The sequence below is a fragment of the Patagioenas fasciata genome, chromosome 3 (genome assembly GCF_037038585.1).
Source record: "Patagioenas fasciata isolate bPatFas1 chromosome 3, bPatFas1.hap1, whole genome shotgun sequence".
NCBI lineage: Eukaryota > Metazoa > Chordata > Aves > Columbiformes > Columbidae > Patagioenas > Patagioenas fasciata.
Window position 1 is genome coordinate 37,749,347 of NC_092522.1, and position 17,962 is coordinate 37,767,308.

The 17,962-nt window shown below is 38.7% G+C and overlaps 1 protein-coding gene across 4 annotated transcripts in view; it reads right to left on the reverse strand.

Annotated features, from left to right (window-relative positions):
• The window catches only part of ZFAND3 (zinc finger AN1-type containing 3), a 142,189-nt gene that overhangs the window by 21,263 nt on the left and 102,964 nt on the right, over positions 1–17,962 (reverse strand). For 3 of the 4 annotated variants that reach the window (XM_071806123.1, XM_071806124.1, XM_065833951.2), the window contains 2 exons: positions 16,415–16,480; positions 408–578 (listed from right to left, as the gene is read on the reverse strand). In XM_071806123.1, coding sequence (XP_071662224.1) covers positions 408–578; positions 16,415–16,480 — 237 coding nt within the window. The remainder of the gene's footprint in view (positions 1–407; positions 579–16,414; positions 16,481–17,962) is intronic. The other variant, XM_071806125.1, reaches the window with a different exon arrangement.

The window sequence follows — 17,962 nt, forward strand, 5'->3', positions numbered from 1 at the left end:
TTAACTTTTTATTAATAAAGTAATTATAAAATGCAGAACTGTAAATGCTGATCTATGTCTCTTTAAGCTCTGTAAAAACCTTGTCATCTTTGCATATTTACCAACGTGCTTTGTTTCTTCTCCTGTCAAGTGGGTATGATGCTCTCTGGCCTTACAGGGACTTCTGAAGCTAAATTCATTAATATCCAAGATCTCTTGAGACAAGGCAGTATATCAAGGCCAAAGTTTTAAAGTGGAAACTAGACAGGAACTAATTATAACTTTTTGCTATCAGCGGAAGCTACAGCTTCTGTTTAAAGTATCTTTGAGAGATAAAAAATGCAAGTGTTCTCTGTATTTCCAGCTCCGATACGGATCCGAGCGCGGCTGCGTTAGAAAGCCGGACGCTACTGACAGACAGTACTCACCACAGCGACATGATCCCAGTTCCTGCTGTACTAGCTCCAGTTTTGTTTGGCACTGGAAGCATCGGCGTCTACTCTTCTGTTTGGATCGACTGGTTTCTTCAGGCCTGTCATTACTGTCATCCAGTAGCCGTGGCCGTTTCACAGGAGAAGGCTCACTCTCCGACTGTGAATCTGTTGTATTCACAACAAATATTTTAGGAAAATATTAGAACTTCCTTGCTGAGGCATCCCTTTGGGCAGATTGAAGGTATATTGCTTTCAGCTGAGGTCACCACCAAGCTGTGTGATATTTCCCATTCTATTGCATATACGCATTTTCTTAACAATCAAAATGAGCATCAAGTAAAGGACAAATTCCCTTTGTTCCCTGTAAGAACCCCTCCTGCTGGCAGTACTGAATAGAAAATGAAACAGCAGCTTCCTTCCAGCCATGGCTGGGTCATATAGAGATACATGTAGAGTACACACCATCCTAAACAATTGCAGGTTTCACCCGTCATCTTATTTAGTTTCTCCTGTGTGCCTCCTTCATCCTCCCTGCACAAACTCACTGAAGCAGCTGCTGATAGAAAACAACCAAACGTGGGTTCAACCCATTTCCTCCCTGAGCAGGAGGGAGTTTTTTACGGCACAGCATGTATACTGTGTCTCTGATGACGGAAGGTGGTAGATGAAAGCACCGTACTGTGCTTCCCTCTCTTTCCACATGGATAACAATTTATATGTAAATTAGTGTACACCAGCAATACAAATCCAAACAAAATGAGCTCAACCATTATATGCATGCTGTAAATTCAAAATACTCAGCCATGTTTAAAGAATTAGTCAGAATACTATTTGTATTAATAACTTTATAAATTTCATCTCAGAAGAAAATAGTGTGTGGAAAACCTTAAGACATTCAGGTAGCGTAGTGTCTTTTTTTTTTTTTCTTTCTTTCTTTTATGTTGACCTGGGCTCTAACGTAGCACATGAAATGCACTTTACTGACTGGAACGCGGGATGCCCACACCTAATTTGTGTGGCGTGTCAGAGGCAGTAGATCTGCTACTCTGAAATCTGAGGCAGGTCAGGTAGAAAAGACAATTTCCCCTCCCAAACCTACACATAGCAGAATCAGTTCTATATTTCTTTTTAAAAGAAGTTGCAAATAAATTTAATTCAACCTGTATTCAAAGTAAATTGTTTGTAGTAGTGTTGCAAGTAGACTAATAGCTGAAAGCCATTACTGCAGTCAGCATTCCAGTGCAAGATGGTGATCAAGGGGAAAAAAACCCAAAACATTAGTTCAGTTTAGTTCATTTTGAAAGGACATTAATTCAACAAATAACAAGATAACTATATATTTTTGGCAGGACAGTAGACTATTGAACATGTTTTTACTTTTGCATGGTGTCCTGTGCTTATGGAAAACATGTCTACTCTGTTTTAGTTGCCCTGGAGATAACTGCTGTGGCTAAAACATTGTACATATCCTTGTTATTTCAATGAGCTTATCTGATCCACTGCTTATCAACATAATGACTTTCCTTGACCAAACATCTTATGAAGTCAGACGAGGAATACCTGCTGGCCTCTCCCTCCAGGTATGCTCCACTAACTTGCCCTGCGTCCTCACATGCGGTATAAACTAACGCACTTCCCTTATCTGTGTTTCAGACCCTGTCTCAGTGTTTTCCCACTTGTTGGACTCCAGTGTTACAGCCATTACAAATACACAGCTTACCTCAGTTGGATCTATTTTATTTCTGTCATACTGCTCTTAAGATATGCTGAAAATGTTCCTGGGTTTTCAGTAAGTACAGAGTCCCCACATCTCACATTTAATAGAAAAGTGAGCTGCTTTCTGCACAGTATACAGGTGATAAGTTTTTATTATGCTGCAATAATTGTATTTGATGTGTGCCTCAATACAGGCTTCTTTTTTATCAATGTCATAGATTACAACTTGGACCTTACAAGAAGCATCTAGTAGGCCTAAACTAACATTCAGAACATAATGTACTCCACCTCTGAATGCCTGGCTGTGCAGAAGCCTTGACAAGGAAAAGAAAGTAAAGTAGTGCCTAATGAATTAATACAGTCATGGAACAATGAGTCCTGTCCTAAATTAAATTTCTGCAGAGGATGATCCCAGAGAAAGATCCCCTGAACGGGCTGACTGACTCTACTCCACAGCAGCGGTCCATGCACAGACACTGGTTTTCAGAGCGCACAAGAGCAGGCTGGCCTTGAACCTTCCCCACGCAGCGGCTGCACTGTAACCTGCCTGACTCGGGGTTCAGTAGAGCCTGTTCCAGCCCAACTCGTCGTCAAAAATAAGGAAATACATGATTTGCAGTTTAGCCATTGCTCAGAGAAAGAGATACTCTACTGTTTTGAAATAGCTACCTCCCACACATCTTTGCTTCTGGAAATGTAAGCCATTCTGGCACTTCGCAGAAATGAAACTGGCATTCTGAATTTAGCCGATGGAAACCATAGTGGTCTGCTTATTATAAAGTCCAATTAAGGGATTCATGTGTATGAGTCAACCAGCGTCTAATCAGTTAATGAAGCCATGTGCCTTGATGAGAAACACATCTACCCCAGGTCAAGCTAGTAGTCCTATAATTAAAATATTTAATTATACATATCCTGTTAATTGGTGATGAGTAATCAACTATTAGCATAAGACGGTTATATATTCTAGAAATGAAAAATCAGGTATCTAATTTTTTTTTAAATGCATATATTTTTGCCATAAATTAACCAGTGTTAACACCAAGGTAAACTTAGCCTGACTCTCAGGGACAGTGCCAGGTATCTGATCACACAGGAGCACAAGCTAATACTCATTACAACATGGATCAACAGCTCACATGCTTCTCCTGAGCAAGTACAAGGAGAGAGGAAAAAGCACAGATAAAAAATCAGAACTTCTACATTCAGTCCTGCATGCACTTCTTCCAGACCATGTTGCCTTCCAAGATACTGACATAAGCAATACAGGACGCAAAATAAGTCTTCCAGCACCTGGAATCTTGCAACATTAAACTTCGGAGAGCAAAAGGAAATTGTCATGCACAGCTTTACTACCTCAGTTGCAAAAAAAAAAAAAACCCTATGAACAGGGTGAAGTGCTGCAACTAGAGTCAAGAATAAATTCTGTATGTGAACTACTAAACAATCAAAAACGGCTACAGAGAACAGGACTCTTTCAGTCAGTGACTGACAGTAGCTTTCCTTAGGAGGACGATTTGTGCAAAAAAGAAAAACAATAGAGATGAGACATTCCCAAAATTTCACAAACAGATGGTTCAGCAGAGTAACTGCCATTGACACTTGCCTATCATTATTTTAATTCAGAGTTAAGAAATAAGGATTCATCTAATCTGTATCTGATGATGGACATTCTTCTAGTTGTGGTGGCTCTATCAAAGCCCAATTTGAAGTGAAAACATGAAATAATTTAGCTGAGCAAGACCGAAACTGAAGGCTTGACTGGAAACAACAAGCAGAGCAGTATTCTTAAAATCTCTATTATGTCTTGGACATAAACTCACATTTGCTCCTTACTGTCAACTGTTCTTGTCTCCATTACTCATGTTCTTCCCTTGAAATCTTCCAACTAAATGGTGTTACAACTGTCAGAGCTGAATCCCACCATCTTCCTCACATGCCATGGAAGGGTTCGCAGGCTGCGAGCACGACTTCACTAACAATCACAATTTCTTTTTCATGGCATTTTGGGGAAGCTCCAGGCCCAGCAGAGACATGGGCTGAGAAAACGTAACAGGGAAGGAAGAAGGAAGAAAGGAAGAGATGGGAGAGTAGTAAGAGGAGCCCTCCACTGCTGCTGCTGGCTTCAAGAATGAGATGAATCTGTTTAATCTCTGGTTTGATGACAGCTTTTGAGGCACTCCATTTTTTTTAACTTCTTTTTTATTCAGAAAGACCCCATCACACTGACAGACTGACATTTCCAATCTCAGCTGCCTGTGCAAACACCAGTAAGAGCAATAGTTAATGAACCCTCAAGCATCACTGCCGTCTCCTCTGAAAATATTTTAAACGGAGCATGAGCTGTTAAAACCTCTGCCCACAAAGAAACTTGCACAGTCACAGACTATAACTACATAGCAGGGATTAACTAAAATTTGAGCAATATCTTGCTGTTTTTTTCCTTCATTATTCCATTTTTAGATGAGGGATTACTTAATTCCCTGGCATGTTGACTATGCATTAGAAATTCCATCTAGAGGAAACTGCCTCTTTACAGATCTTTCCTATCATATTTACCAGAATCATCATTTAAAATAATCTCCTCTGCTTCAAATGAACCTAAAATTAACACAGTTGTTCCAAACCCCACTTGCTTATTGACTATTAATGCAGAGACAGAAATTCAAGATTAACATCTTATAAGCCAAGTTTGACAACCGTGACCACCTCAGTTCCTCCCCGTTGCTGTATAATGCTGTGGAAACAGTTGTTTTGAATCTCTGGTATTTACACTGAGATGAACATCTCATCCTCTCACGTGATCAAGCCTGCATCTCAAAGCTGCATCAGAAACCAAAGCGCGTACCTTTTTCGAAGCACTCATGCTCATAAGAAATTAATTTCTTCCATGAATTCACCTCAATTTTTCTTAAAACAGTACAGACAGACGTTTCAAAAATTCTTACATAAACTCCTTGGTAACATTTAATGACACAGTCTCTTTTCTAGTATCATCGCAGTGCCCTTAGCATCACCATTTCACTGATTTATTTTTTCTCCTCCATGGAGTTTAAAAGCAATTGCACTAAAACTCATTGTCCCTGTACAATGTGGAGCAGGGAGACTGCACAGGAATAATCTCTATAGAACTCAGGTCCCATCAGCGGCTTCTGTGCCTCAGGAGGCTGCCTGTTAAATCACTCTGAAGACTATAAAATAACTGCCAGAAGTTGCACTGCAGAAGTTATTATTTCTCATCAATTACCAAACCCATTCAACAGTAGCTTTTTCCAGCCCTAGTGAGTAAAAACAACCACAAAACCCCCAACAACTTCTTTTACTGTGGCAAAGACCAGACGCTGGCACAGGTTGCCCAAGGGGGTTGTGGAGGCTCCACCATCAGAGGTTCTCAAAAGCTGACTGGACATGTCCCTGGGTCTGCTCTGGGTCACCCTGCTCTGAGCAAGGAGGCTGTGCCACAGAGTCTCCAGAGGCCCCTTCCACCCTCAGCCATTCTGTAATTCTGAGATACATGGAGGGGGTGGGGGAAAATATATATATATATATATTTTTATATATATATATATATATATATATTATATACACACACACTAATTCCTTCCTACCTCTGACATTTTTTGTTTCCCTGTATTGTTGGTACTACCATCCATCAAAAGGAAGTATACTGTACTGCACTGCAACTTAATGAGGCTATTAACTACTGTCTCTAATGAAACGGAAGAGACTCATCTAGTGCCAGTAACCCAGATGAATGAAATTAACATTGAAAATTGTATGACAAATAGTGAACTACATAGGCTACTGCGTGCATTTTAGCTATGTTTTAATTATAAGAAGTGTGAAAATGCTTATTAACCTTTCTTGTCAATAAATTTCATAATTGCTAAATTAAGTGAAAAGCTAATTAGTTTTCATCTCATATTTTCACTCCTTCACTACATTTGTTTTATAGTTAAATTCTTGCATTACTCCCCCCTACACACTCTGATGTCAGCATTCCTTTACTTAATGGAAATGTTCATTTATTTCTTAAACATTTTTTACTTATACAACCAATTGATTCAAACAAGTACGTATTTAAATGTATTCAGGCACCTGTACTGTACAGTTCCTTTGATGATTAACTTAGGGCATTTCAATTAGCTGAAACATTTCCTTAGGCAATGGCCACCCCTACTGCTGCTGACTGAAAGGACCTTGTTTATTTAGAAAACAAGGCTATTGGGGTTCCTTTCCTGAATCACACCCACGAGCAAAGCCCGGGAACCTCTGGAGCCTACAGCACGAGATGAGAGTTTGGAGAGAGGGAGGGTTGGACAGTCCCGCTGAGCGCTCAGCCTGGTGCTCGCTGCCCATCTCTTGCTACATGAGCAAACAGCTGAAGAACAGTGTTGAAAAACAGCTGCTGGCAGGAAAACCATCCAGAGATAGCAACTGCTACTGTGTGCAGGCACGGAGCTGAATTCCCCTTCTCTTGACTCCTGGAGACAATTTCTGCAGTGTAGCAGCTCGTTTGGGTTGGTGTTGGTTTTTTTTCTTGATAGCTGACAAAGCATTTCAAGCCTCTCATACATTCAGATTATTATAAAGAACAAACCCTGAAAAGGCCAGAAGAGAGAAAATGCCACAACACTGAAATCCCCAGTACAAAAGCAGAAAAAAAACATTACAGGTGTCAATTTGAACTTATTATTACACTACGTATTTTTGGCAGCATATGGCTACGGCTGGGAGAGGAACAAAGGCAAATCCTAGTCAGAGTTTAAGCTGTAGAACAAATGAGATCGTATGTGGCCTGAATAATCAGAACAGGATTATTAATTGAAGGAGTAATGCTACAGACAGCTAAATCTAAGAACAGAAACGCAAGAACAAAGAAAAAAGCCGCAACATGGGAATATATATGATGAAAAAGTTACGAAGGCAAATTATGAACATCCTGGCCATTCCACAGCACCTGAAGACTACTTACTAGTATTCAAATACGTATATTTACATATATGAATATGTATGTACAAACACATACAAATAAGCTTACACTGGTTCTGATAAAATTGGAAATTCAAAAGCATTCAGCAATATCACAGTTCTGGTTTTGCTGACTGTAATGAGAGCCCTCTTGTGCTTTGTCAAATTCTCTAATATTGGATTAACAAGAACAGATAATGCTATAAATATTGCATACTCGCTAGCCAGCTCCAGAGTGCATAAATAAGTGGTACTGCTCTGCTTCAAAATCCTAGTAGGATACTCCAGCTTTGTCCTCATCCATCAGATGGAATACAGTATTCAGGAAGGTAATTCTTCAAACTAATAGCCTAAAACCAGTTCTATACAGAAACTACTTGCTCTGTTATTTTTCATTCATACGCTGAATTTTTCCTCATACACCCTTCCCCCCATTGGTGTAATGATGGTTTTCCAAGGCTAAGACACAGATTCAGAAGAGGAATTGTAAAGAACTGCCGCCTGCTAGCACTGAAAAAATATATATTTTCAATATTTATCTTTCAAAAATCTTATTTGTCATTAACTGCAGAACCTCAGTGATGCCGTTAGCAACAGAAATCTTGCAATGAGAGACTATAATTCCAAGGACTGCAGCTGATTAATGTCAAGGAAAAAACCTAAGAGCTCTTGTATTTTGATAAAAATTGTACTGAATGTATTAAGAGTAGGTTCTGAAATGTACAGCTAACCTATCTTCAAAATACACTTTGTTTTGGTTCAGTTATTTTAAATAAAGCTTAAAAATTAGTTTATATTTTGATTGTGTTAATTTTTCTGGCAATTTTTGTGGGGAAAAAACAGCCAGCCCTGGCATAGGAGACTATTTCTGTACACCTGATTGCTGTCTAGAATACACCAAAAGTCAGGCTGGTTTACTGGGCAGTTCTTACTATTCTAAAAGGAGATACGGGGAAGCATCTCCACTAACCTGAACCAAAGACCAGATCTGCACAAAGGGAGAGACCAGTGAAACTCAGAGGGTGCAACAGCACATGCTCCATCTTGTATCTTACAACCAGCTCTTTTACAACCCTCTTTTGCCCTAAGATGTTGGTCTCATTAGTTATTCCTTGCAGTATACGTTACAGAAAATAATTTGGAACAGGAAGAGGAAAAAGAGTTAACTTTTTTGCATGACAATTCAGTCAATGTACAAATATTTATAAAACCCTCACTAGGAAGATACACTTTCCCCTGTGTATGCTCAACAGACTTAGGCATACTTCCAAGAGACTCTAAAATTACTTCCATGTATTTTTAAGGTCTGTATGATAATTAATATCTAAATGGAAAATAGTGAAAACTTGCACTTTAAAGCTGTCTGACACTCACTGAAATCACTAGTCAGAATAGAGGCCTTCACCAAGAGGCAGATGAAACCTTTGGCGCACCAATCCTCACATCAAAAAGTGTAACCGAACAGGATCACAGATTAGCTCCCTGCACATTACACACATAAGTTGCTATGTGTTTTTAAATATATTTCAGGCCAGTCATTTAATGCTGAACTTGTTAAAAGAAAAGCTCCAGTGCAATAAAATAACAAATTTAAAATTCTTTGTGACATTCTCCATATTGTCTTGCTATTGGGCAAGTTCAATTGAAATTAAAGCAAACCCAAAGCTCCTCCAATCCTGTTCCAATATATATTTTTTAAAAGTTTTTGGAAGGGGTTGTAGGTGGGAAATGCAAGACATGTAACCTTGATTTCTTTGCCCTTGAAATGTATGGAGATGCAGTTTATTTAAAGTTATGAGCTGCAATTTTGTTACCTGAGAATGGCTTTCCAGCAGTCTTGGGGTGGATGCTGACAATGAAAGAAGGAATTTAGAGCTGTTGGGAGCCTAATGCCAAGTAAGCCTAATGGATGTGTATTCTTCAATAATAACTATGTACCTACTCTCAAAGGTCAGTTAACTGGTCAGAGAGACCCTGATAGTTCTTAAAACTAAATATGGCATGAAATCACTAAAAAATATTCAAGGTAAAATTGTTTCATTTTAATAAAAATATACATAAGGAATAAAATAATTACTCTTCTATTTCAGTGACAAATCCTTTGTCACGAATTCCTAAGACTTTAATACAAAGATGTGGTCATATCTGAATTTTAAAAGATAATCATCTTAAAAAAATACAGTTTTCTATTTGGCAAGAATTTCACCAGCCAGACTGAAAACCACCCACCAGATCATAAAGTAAAACTGGTGAGAAAGCCACAAAGGCAGCAACATACATTTTTTCAGGAGAGTATCTTATTTACTGAAGCACACTTCGCTTATCCTGCTCATGGTCACCGAGAACCCTGGTGCAGAGACCCTTATCCCAGCTCTTTGCTTGGCATTGACCACCCCAACTCTCCCACCTTTCCAAGAGTCTCTCCTGGTCCTTCTCTGCAATGCTTGAGGCACTAAACGCCCACCTGGACTTCTAGAGCCCGGCTGCCTCAGCTCAGTGCTATTGAACTTAGACTGAATACTTGTAATTGTTCAGATCATATTTGTCTTCTATTAGTGGCATTGAAAAAATTAGGTTGGAAGGGATTTCTGGGGGTCACCTAGTCCAGCCTCCAGCTTGCTGCAGAGTAAACATCAAATCTGGATGAGGTTCCTCAGGGTCTGGGCCAGTCCATGTTCAAAAATTTTCAAGGACTAAGATTTCATAGGCTCTGTGGGTACCTGCTGCAGTGCCAACTAGAGGGGAAAAATCTCATCCCTTGATCTGCTGGTTGTGCTCTTCCTAACACAGCTAATCCAGACACAGCATTTACTATTCTGTCAGCTGGTACTACCTTTGACATTCAAAATAATTTTCCTACTGGCTTACAATTCAATATGAATTCCTCTCAAGAGATAATCCTGCCCTCTTGACTTAAGCACATTTTCCTCAAAGTTGTTCTACTTTGAATGTGGTCTTTTTCATAACAAGATTTACGATATGGAAATGAAAACAGATGAAAAATTTTAATCAAGAGCAGCAAAAAGCAATAAAGACAAGTGAAAGCTGAGGAACGGACTTCCAAATAATGAAAAAAGTCTTAAGCAGGTTATTTGGTGAAGTACGAATGGAAATGGAAGGTTCAAGGGCGTATCTGAACAGCACAAAATATAAAAGAAGATGAATTTGGGTGATTTAAGAGGATAAATAACGGTAGGAGGAGTAAAAGTTTTAAGTACCTGGAGGACATTCTCTATTAGGATGCTGGACTTGAAAACTAAAGACTGTGAATGAACTGACAGCCTGCTACCTATCTCGGATAGCTGGGAGTATTATAAGGCACACAGAGGTGTGTGTCTCAGCACCCGCTGGAAGGTCATACAGGCCAGGAGAACCTTATTCCCCATCCACATATATACTTTGATTTTTATTTTTTAAAAAAAATCTATTGTACTGTTTTTTGTTTTTTGTTTTTTTTTTTCTCCTCACAAGGAAGAAAAAGCTTGTTTCTCATAACCTATGCACCCCTGTATAACCAAAATCTACTTAAACTGGAGCACATTTCTGTCACTCACACCAGCATACACTGAATCCCACTTTCTGCACGAGGAAGTAAACTCCAAAGAAAGCACTCATAGCCACCCAAGGGGAAAGCAGCAATCCTCTGTGGCTGAGGTCTTCCTCTTTAGAAAGGACACATTAGTAACACAGAGATCATATACGGCTGCCTTATATGCACTTGAAAACTAATCTGAGTCAGTACAATTTTGAGGAGTGCAATGCTACTATGGTACAATGTACAATACTACAATGCTAAACGGGAAACATTAATAAGCATGTAAATGATCATATTCATCTGTTTAGACTAATCCATAAGAAATAAAACAAAATTACTGTTAAGGCCAGCAATCCTTTCATGAATGACTTCAATGGATTGATTAGAAAAAGGAGTTATTCCTAAGTAGGAATTACTAGTGTGTTTTATAAACATTTTCAAAACATTGTCTGTAATATTTCTCATTCATCTACAGAGCAAGTGAGATAGGGCTTCCGCAGTCACATTACATTTTTTGTCCTTTTGGCCGCTTCAACACTGTAGCTTCCTCACTTTATGAGCAATGCAAAAGAATGGAACACCTGGAAACCCTTAAGCGCGAGAGTTAATTTCATTTCAAAGAAATACTGACTATGAAAAGGATGAGTTTCCAATCATCTCACCTTAACTTTAACTTTAACACAGGGAGATGTAAGTATTCCTGCCTCAATACAGTAAAACGATAGAAAAATAATCTATTTATTTTATCCTGGCTGTACTGAATAGACAAGGACAGGAGTCGCTGTTTTCACCTGCTGTCATGCTGCTGCGTGCCTTTTCATTTCTGAATGTTGTATTTTTCCACTACTCAGAAGAAAATCCTCTTCAGAAATAAACAGCATGAGTGATTAATGTACGGACTATGAAGATACTTGCAAAACCTCTCTTTAGATTAAAGCAAGTACAGGCTAAATTTCAAGGCATTTTTTTTCATTATGGTTTAGTAAAGAGATGATTTAGATGTCTAGTACAGAAATGTGCTAGACTGCAAGAGATAAAAGATCAAGAAAGACTTTTTTGTGAACATTACCAATTACTATGTGTTAACAAGCTCTTAAAAACCTTCCCAGGAAAAGCTGAAGTTTTTATAACTCAGAGGCAAAGATCAGCACAGTTACAGATGACTTTTAACAAACTTCTTGATATATTGAGCCCAAACCCCTCTCTTTGGATTCTCCAACCACAAAGGTCATAAAATATTTAGTCTAAAATGCATAGGATTAATTTTGTGTAAATGACAGTTCAGGTGACCATATCCACTATTTGTAATGAATGAGGGTGATTTCGTAAAGTTTGAACAAGGTGATAGTGAAAATAAATCCTACAAATGCAGCAGCAAGTCCTTAAATTTGTTTGCAGATATGACTATTAAGATCCTCACCATTAGGAGGATTTTAATCTACAATAATCATAACAGTTTGAGAAGGCTCTTAGAGAACCAGTACTGGCAACTAATATAAAGTATTTGCGCAAAAAAGCAAGCTTGAGTATATGTGCTCAAGCTCCTCTGAGCAGGAGAGGAAACCAATCTGTCCATCCAGATAGATATGGAAGCACAGAACAGATAATACAACACATCACAGAAATAGGCAATAAGATGAGATAGTAAAAACCCATCAACATACATCATCTGATCATGGTACAGTGTCATCTCCCAGCCTCTATTAGCTCTTGCTGCATCAGTGCAAGTCCCAGACACTTTATCCTGTTTATAATTGCTGATGAGCAGCAATAAGGCCTCCATGCCTCAGCTCCTGTCCGTTCCACTTCAGTGCCCACCTATTAGGTTATAACTTTTATTTACAGCCTTGCTTGATGCGCGGTTCTATAAGTACAGCTGGAAACTGAGCAGAGGGAAAAAATAAAAAAGAGTGTCCCTAATGGGCACTATTACTGCCAGGGCTGGGTGATTTATTATGCTGCTCGAAGGCTGTTCTATCATCACTTTCCTGTTGGTGAGAGAGCTCCAAGAACGTTGGATTTCTAACACAATGCCCTCCAGAAGTCAAACACTAAAGAACAACTTAAAAGTCCCTTGGAAACCAATGAAAAACATACCTTAAAGTTCTTTTAATGTTACAAACCCCCTTAAATAACATTTTGTATATTTTTTTGCTCGGGAGCTTAACACTTAGGAGCAATTAGAAAAAACCCAAACCAACAAAATCTAATTAGTGGTGTACCAAGTCTTTTTGTCCTTACTCAACATAAAGACTGATAAAAAATGATCATACAAAAGTAATGGTTTTGGTTTTGGTTTTGGCTCTGACTGAAATTCTATGTACTTCTATTTCCACAACCTGTCCCTTCTATAACTCCTAATATTCTGTCTTCTTGATCGTATGGGTTCAGTCTCGAAGCATTTGGATTTCTGGCACTGCTATGGTCAAGCACACACCTTAGCATAAGAACATCAATAAACTGAAAACTTCAAAGGGACCATTCACTGCTCAACTGCTTTGCTCAAGCTGTGGAATAATTATTTGCATCTTCTAGATCCAAATGTCAAACTAGAAAAAGTATTGAACAATGAGACAGATACTGTAATCTTGAACAATAAAAATACCACCACACCCACGTCAGACAGATATCCTCATAAAATGCAACCTATCTGCACATATAACTATACGGAATATTCAAGATGCATGTTTCTCGTAAAAAACTGCTACCGAGAAATAAAGTACTTAAAAACTTACCAACTTTATGCATATAATGTATGAATTGATCGTATCATTACCACATTTTATCTGCCTGTTTCTAGTACTCTCCCTACTGCACAATTAAAACTTAACTGAGTGTACTCACACAGTTTCACTGATTTTTTCCGGGTTTCTTTAAGCTGCATGAAAATGTTTTAAAATCTGGCTGTTTAGAATTGCATCTTAAACCATCTTTAGTTGGGCAGCAGAAAAAGAAGAGTAATATGCCACTTAGTACTGCACCTTCACGACACCAGCACCCAATATAAATGGGATCTGGATGCCCTACTGACTCGAGTAAGCCTCAAAGTATCTGCCATCAATCATAACATTACCTAACCATTAAGAAACCAATCAGAGTACATAAGAAGCTATAGGACAGGCACATGCTCCCATCTTTTCTCCTACAAAATCTTCAGACCACTGGCTCTCAAAAACCTTTGAGGCATCATCCAAACTAATGATTGCAAGGCTTTATTCATTCTTTTCATTAGAATCCTTGTCCTAGGGGCACGCTTTGGAATAGAAATAGTTTATACCACAGCGGTGACTCTGGCGAAGAGGAGGAAGAAAAAGCCCCACGATTTGGTGTCATAACACAATTTTTTATCTGAACGGCTCCTCCAGCATCCAAGTTGACAAGTACATGAGGTAAAAACTCCTCTCTCTGTAAGAGAACTTTTCCTGTGTCTTGACAGATTTATTGTTTTGATCTTTCTTCAGTGGTTACATTAATGCTAATAAAATATGAAAGCTTTATGTCTTCCTTAATATCCTCCTGATGGGAACCTGCATACAACATAAGTAGGTCAAATTTCTAATTTTCTGTCTCAAATGCTGATATATGGCAGACTTTAGGGAAAAACTATGCTTGAAGGAGGAAAAAAAATTACACAGATGAATTCCACCAAAACATTCTTCCTTCAAAGCTCTTCAGAGCAGAAGAAATGTAGAATACTTGCAGAAAAGAAGCTTAAACACAATGTGTAGTATTGACAAACATTGCCTGTATCACTTCAATAACTTCCTAGGAAGGGAGACTAAGCTGAAGTGAATGCAGTGTGAAATATTCACCTACACAGTCTGCTGCTGATGCCTGAAGATACCACACCGTTTCTAGGTACTATTCTGTGGCCCATGTTTTCCTGTCAATTCTGGGTTCCCAAATACAGAGTTTGAATACATGGTAATCTATTTTAGAAAATCAAAGTTTGCTGAAAATTCAAGCTCTGTAGAGGAAAACTGTAACTCCTGGTAACAGGTTTATTAGTGTAAGGGACTACAAACAAAATATGCAGATCACTGAGCAAATAATGTAAAAAGCATTTGGGGAAAATGAGGTAATATAAAATCATTAGGTTTAGTTGACTGAGGACGAAACGTGACATCGAATTAAGATGATCTCCTTGTTTTCTTGCTAAACACACCAAATGATTAAAATACAAGCATGTAGGGACCAAACATTAGCATAAACTGCAAATAAGAGAACTACTGAGCAAAGTTAGCCAACCATTTCATGGATGGTTTTCAGCACGTATAGTAGCTTCATCTGTTTTATTCTAAGGAGCTGTTACTGCTGCCATTTGACACTCCACATAGACTTACTTGCCTTTTTGCTAATCACAAGCACATTTTTTTAAAAATATTCACACAGTACTATCAGTTTTCAGTATCTAGAGTATCATAGAAGGCTTTCAAATGACCCTGCAATGAAAACCAGAGTTAAAACATTACAACAGCTAACATAGAAAGAAAATACAGTTTAGTAATAGCATAAGCAAAGCAGATTAGTTTGCAAGAGATACAGTGGCAAACATTTGGTCTTGTTTAGGCCCACCTCCATAGCTGTATAGATAAGAAAATCCCCAGTCTTCCTATTCTGGAGAAGCTGGATTCAGTATCTTCCAGTGCCAAACTCAGAGAGTTCTTCGGCAAGTGATCCCCACAATATTGTCAGAGATTATCACACACTGAGAGGTCTGTGCCAAGTGCAAGCTAATGTATATTCTCTTTTTGCTTCCTTCACTGCAGACCAAGCCAACTTGCAGCATCACACACTCGCTGCAAGCTAAAAACACACATATATGGTACAAGGACAGTTCTGCTAAACATACAGTAACATGAAACACTTTTTAAAAGAATGATTTCAGAGTAAATTTACTTTGAACTCCTGAAAGAATAAGAGCCCTTAATCAAACAGCAACACTCTTCCTTTCCACACACTCAATACACCTCAACTGGTTGGTACCTAAGCGCAAATATAGGCAAATATTATTTTGGTAACAGAGGCTGCTAGCACATAACAACCACCTAGACACCAGCCACTGACACTCCACTGGGGGTTATGGGTTCCCACACTGGAGAGGATCACACAAACCGTCCTTTCATCAGCACAAAACCAAAGCCAGAAAGAGGTGTGAGCGAACGCGAGTAACTGGGCTGCCTGCCTGAACGAGCGCTCCCACAGCTCCTCGTGACAGATCCAATGCAGAGGAAGAAACTTCTGTCTGGCAATGACCCAACGCATCACTACTAACAGTAGCACTGTGAGAGATTATCCATCTATATCCTCCATGTAGAAATAAAGTCATCAAAAGAACCCAAAGCAGGTAAAATTTAGTCCCAATGCAAACATCAGCTGTCTATACTGCATCTTCGATCAGGGAAAGTCAAGTCAATATACTCCAAGCAGTTCTCTACTCAATACTTCACATTTAAAGGGGGGGATTTCCAGAACACAATCACAATCATTAGACTTAAATCAAAACGATTACTTCTGTATGACTTACGTTCACAAAGATTAACTGAAAACTCAGCCTGTGTATGGAATTATGTTTAACGGGACTCTGTCATACAAATCCTTATATATATATACATCTCTCTCTCTATATATATATATACACATTTCTGACAGCAAAGCAACAGTATTTATTTTCATTTGGCATTCACCAGATACAGTTAATACCCCTGAGTATGAAACTATAACCATACAGTTACATATCATGCAAAATCTAATTCCTTGACCCCCACAAAACACGTACCTGAGTCACAAGATCTTTTGGTTGGTGTGGTTAATGAGGCATGAGCTGTATCTGTGCATGGCCCACCTGGAAACAGAGAAGATCATATGTCTCAAAATGCCACCTCTATTGATCGTTTACAACCACATGGAGACTATACTTAGGCATATAAAATGCTGAGGAGCACTTGTCTTTGGAAAGCACGTTTGGAAGTAGTCTACAATTCTGAGTATTTCCTTCCCAGTCAAATACGAATATGTCTTGCACTGAAAAAATAGATGACAAGTTGGGACAAAAAGACAAGTTATGTTATACTTTAGAAACATTTCAAGAGGCAGTTTTAGGAAAATACACACTGCAATCGCAATTTTTCCAGCATTGACAAAGGTACCCATGTTGGAACAAAGCTAGACTGTATCTAGCTAACCCACAAACAATGCAAAGGACAAAGCGATGGCAAGCTTGTCACTGACTCCAGTGAGATAACTTTGCCTCTTATCTTGTTCTCATGTCTTCAGAGCGTGGCACAAGCATATGCTAACAAACTGTTTCCACGTTTAAGTTTTTTTGGTTGAACTCTGGACTGTTGGCCACATATCTGGTATCTACTTGGTAGTAAATTGTTCTCTGGCTTTTTTTCTTAACATGGATCATTGTTGAAGAATTCTCCAGAAGTCTTGGTAAAATAGCAACCAATTGAGTATCCTCAGTAACTCGCAGTAAAAATAAAAAAATAAACCATAAACCCTCCCCCCCGTATAGTGAAGCCCAGGCAAATCAACAGCAGCGTTACCATTGGTAATAACACAACATAGCTTTGATAATTGGATATTATAAATTGGATGTTGCTAGAGAGCCTGAAATTAAATTAGTTCTAGTAAAGTTTGGCTATCAAAATACCAATAATCACGTTTGCATGGGACTGCTGGTGATACAGTCCTGATATGCTCACAATACAACAGAGCTTAGCATGACATGTTAACCTTCAACATAAGTTTTCATGTCCTGAAATATAATTTTTCCCTTAATATTTTTTCAGTCTTTGCATATCTGGAAAGCAGCACTTGGGCTTTGGGAATGTTTTTCTCTTTTCAAATGCTTTCAAATCTGGCCTTGTAGTAAACTGTTTCTTTTTGCTTCTCTCCAAGATGCTTCCCCTTCATGTTTTTCTTTCATTTCTACTTTCAGTATCAGTTCTTAGGTAACTTTGTCTACCCTCATAGCATTTTAACACTACAAAATAGAGCAAAAACTTCTGCAATTGGCAGAGAAAGATCTGAGGAAATTATTTTTGGTGCAAGTGATTTCAATGAAATGCACTTGGGAGTAAAGATCTTACAAGTTTTATACTTTCTGTGTTCCAGAGACGGACTGATAAACTTTTTGAGTTTTCTCCCAATAGGTCCCGCCAGCAACATACACCATTTTATAACCGTGCAGCAGGTAATCTTGAAAGGGGGGGCTATAAAGGCCAACAAGCCTGTGTTCAGCCTGCAGACAAACACTGAGGCCACTCATTAGGGCCTGGCTTGATGTTAAGCAAAGGAAACAGGACACGGGAAACCACCA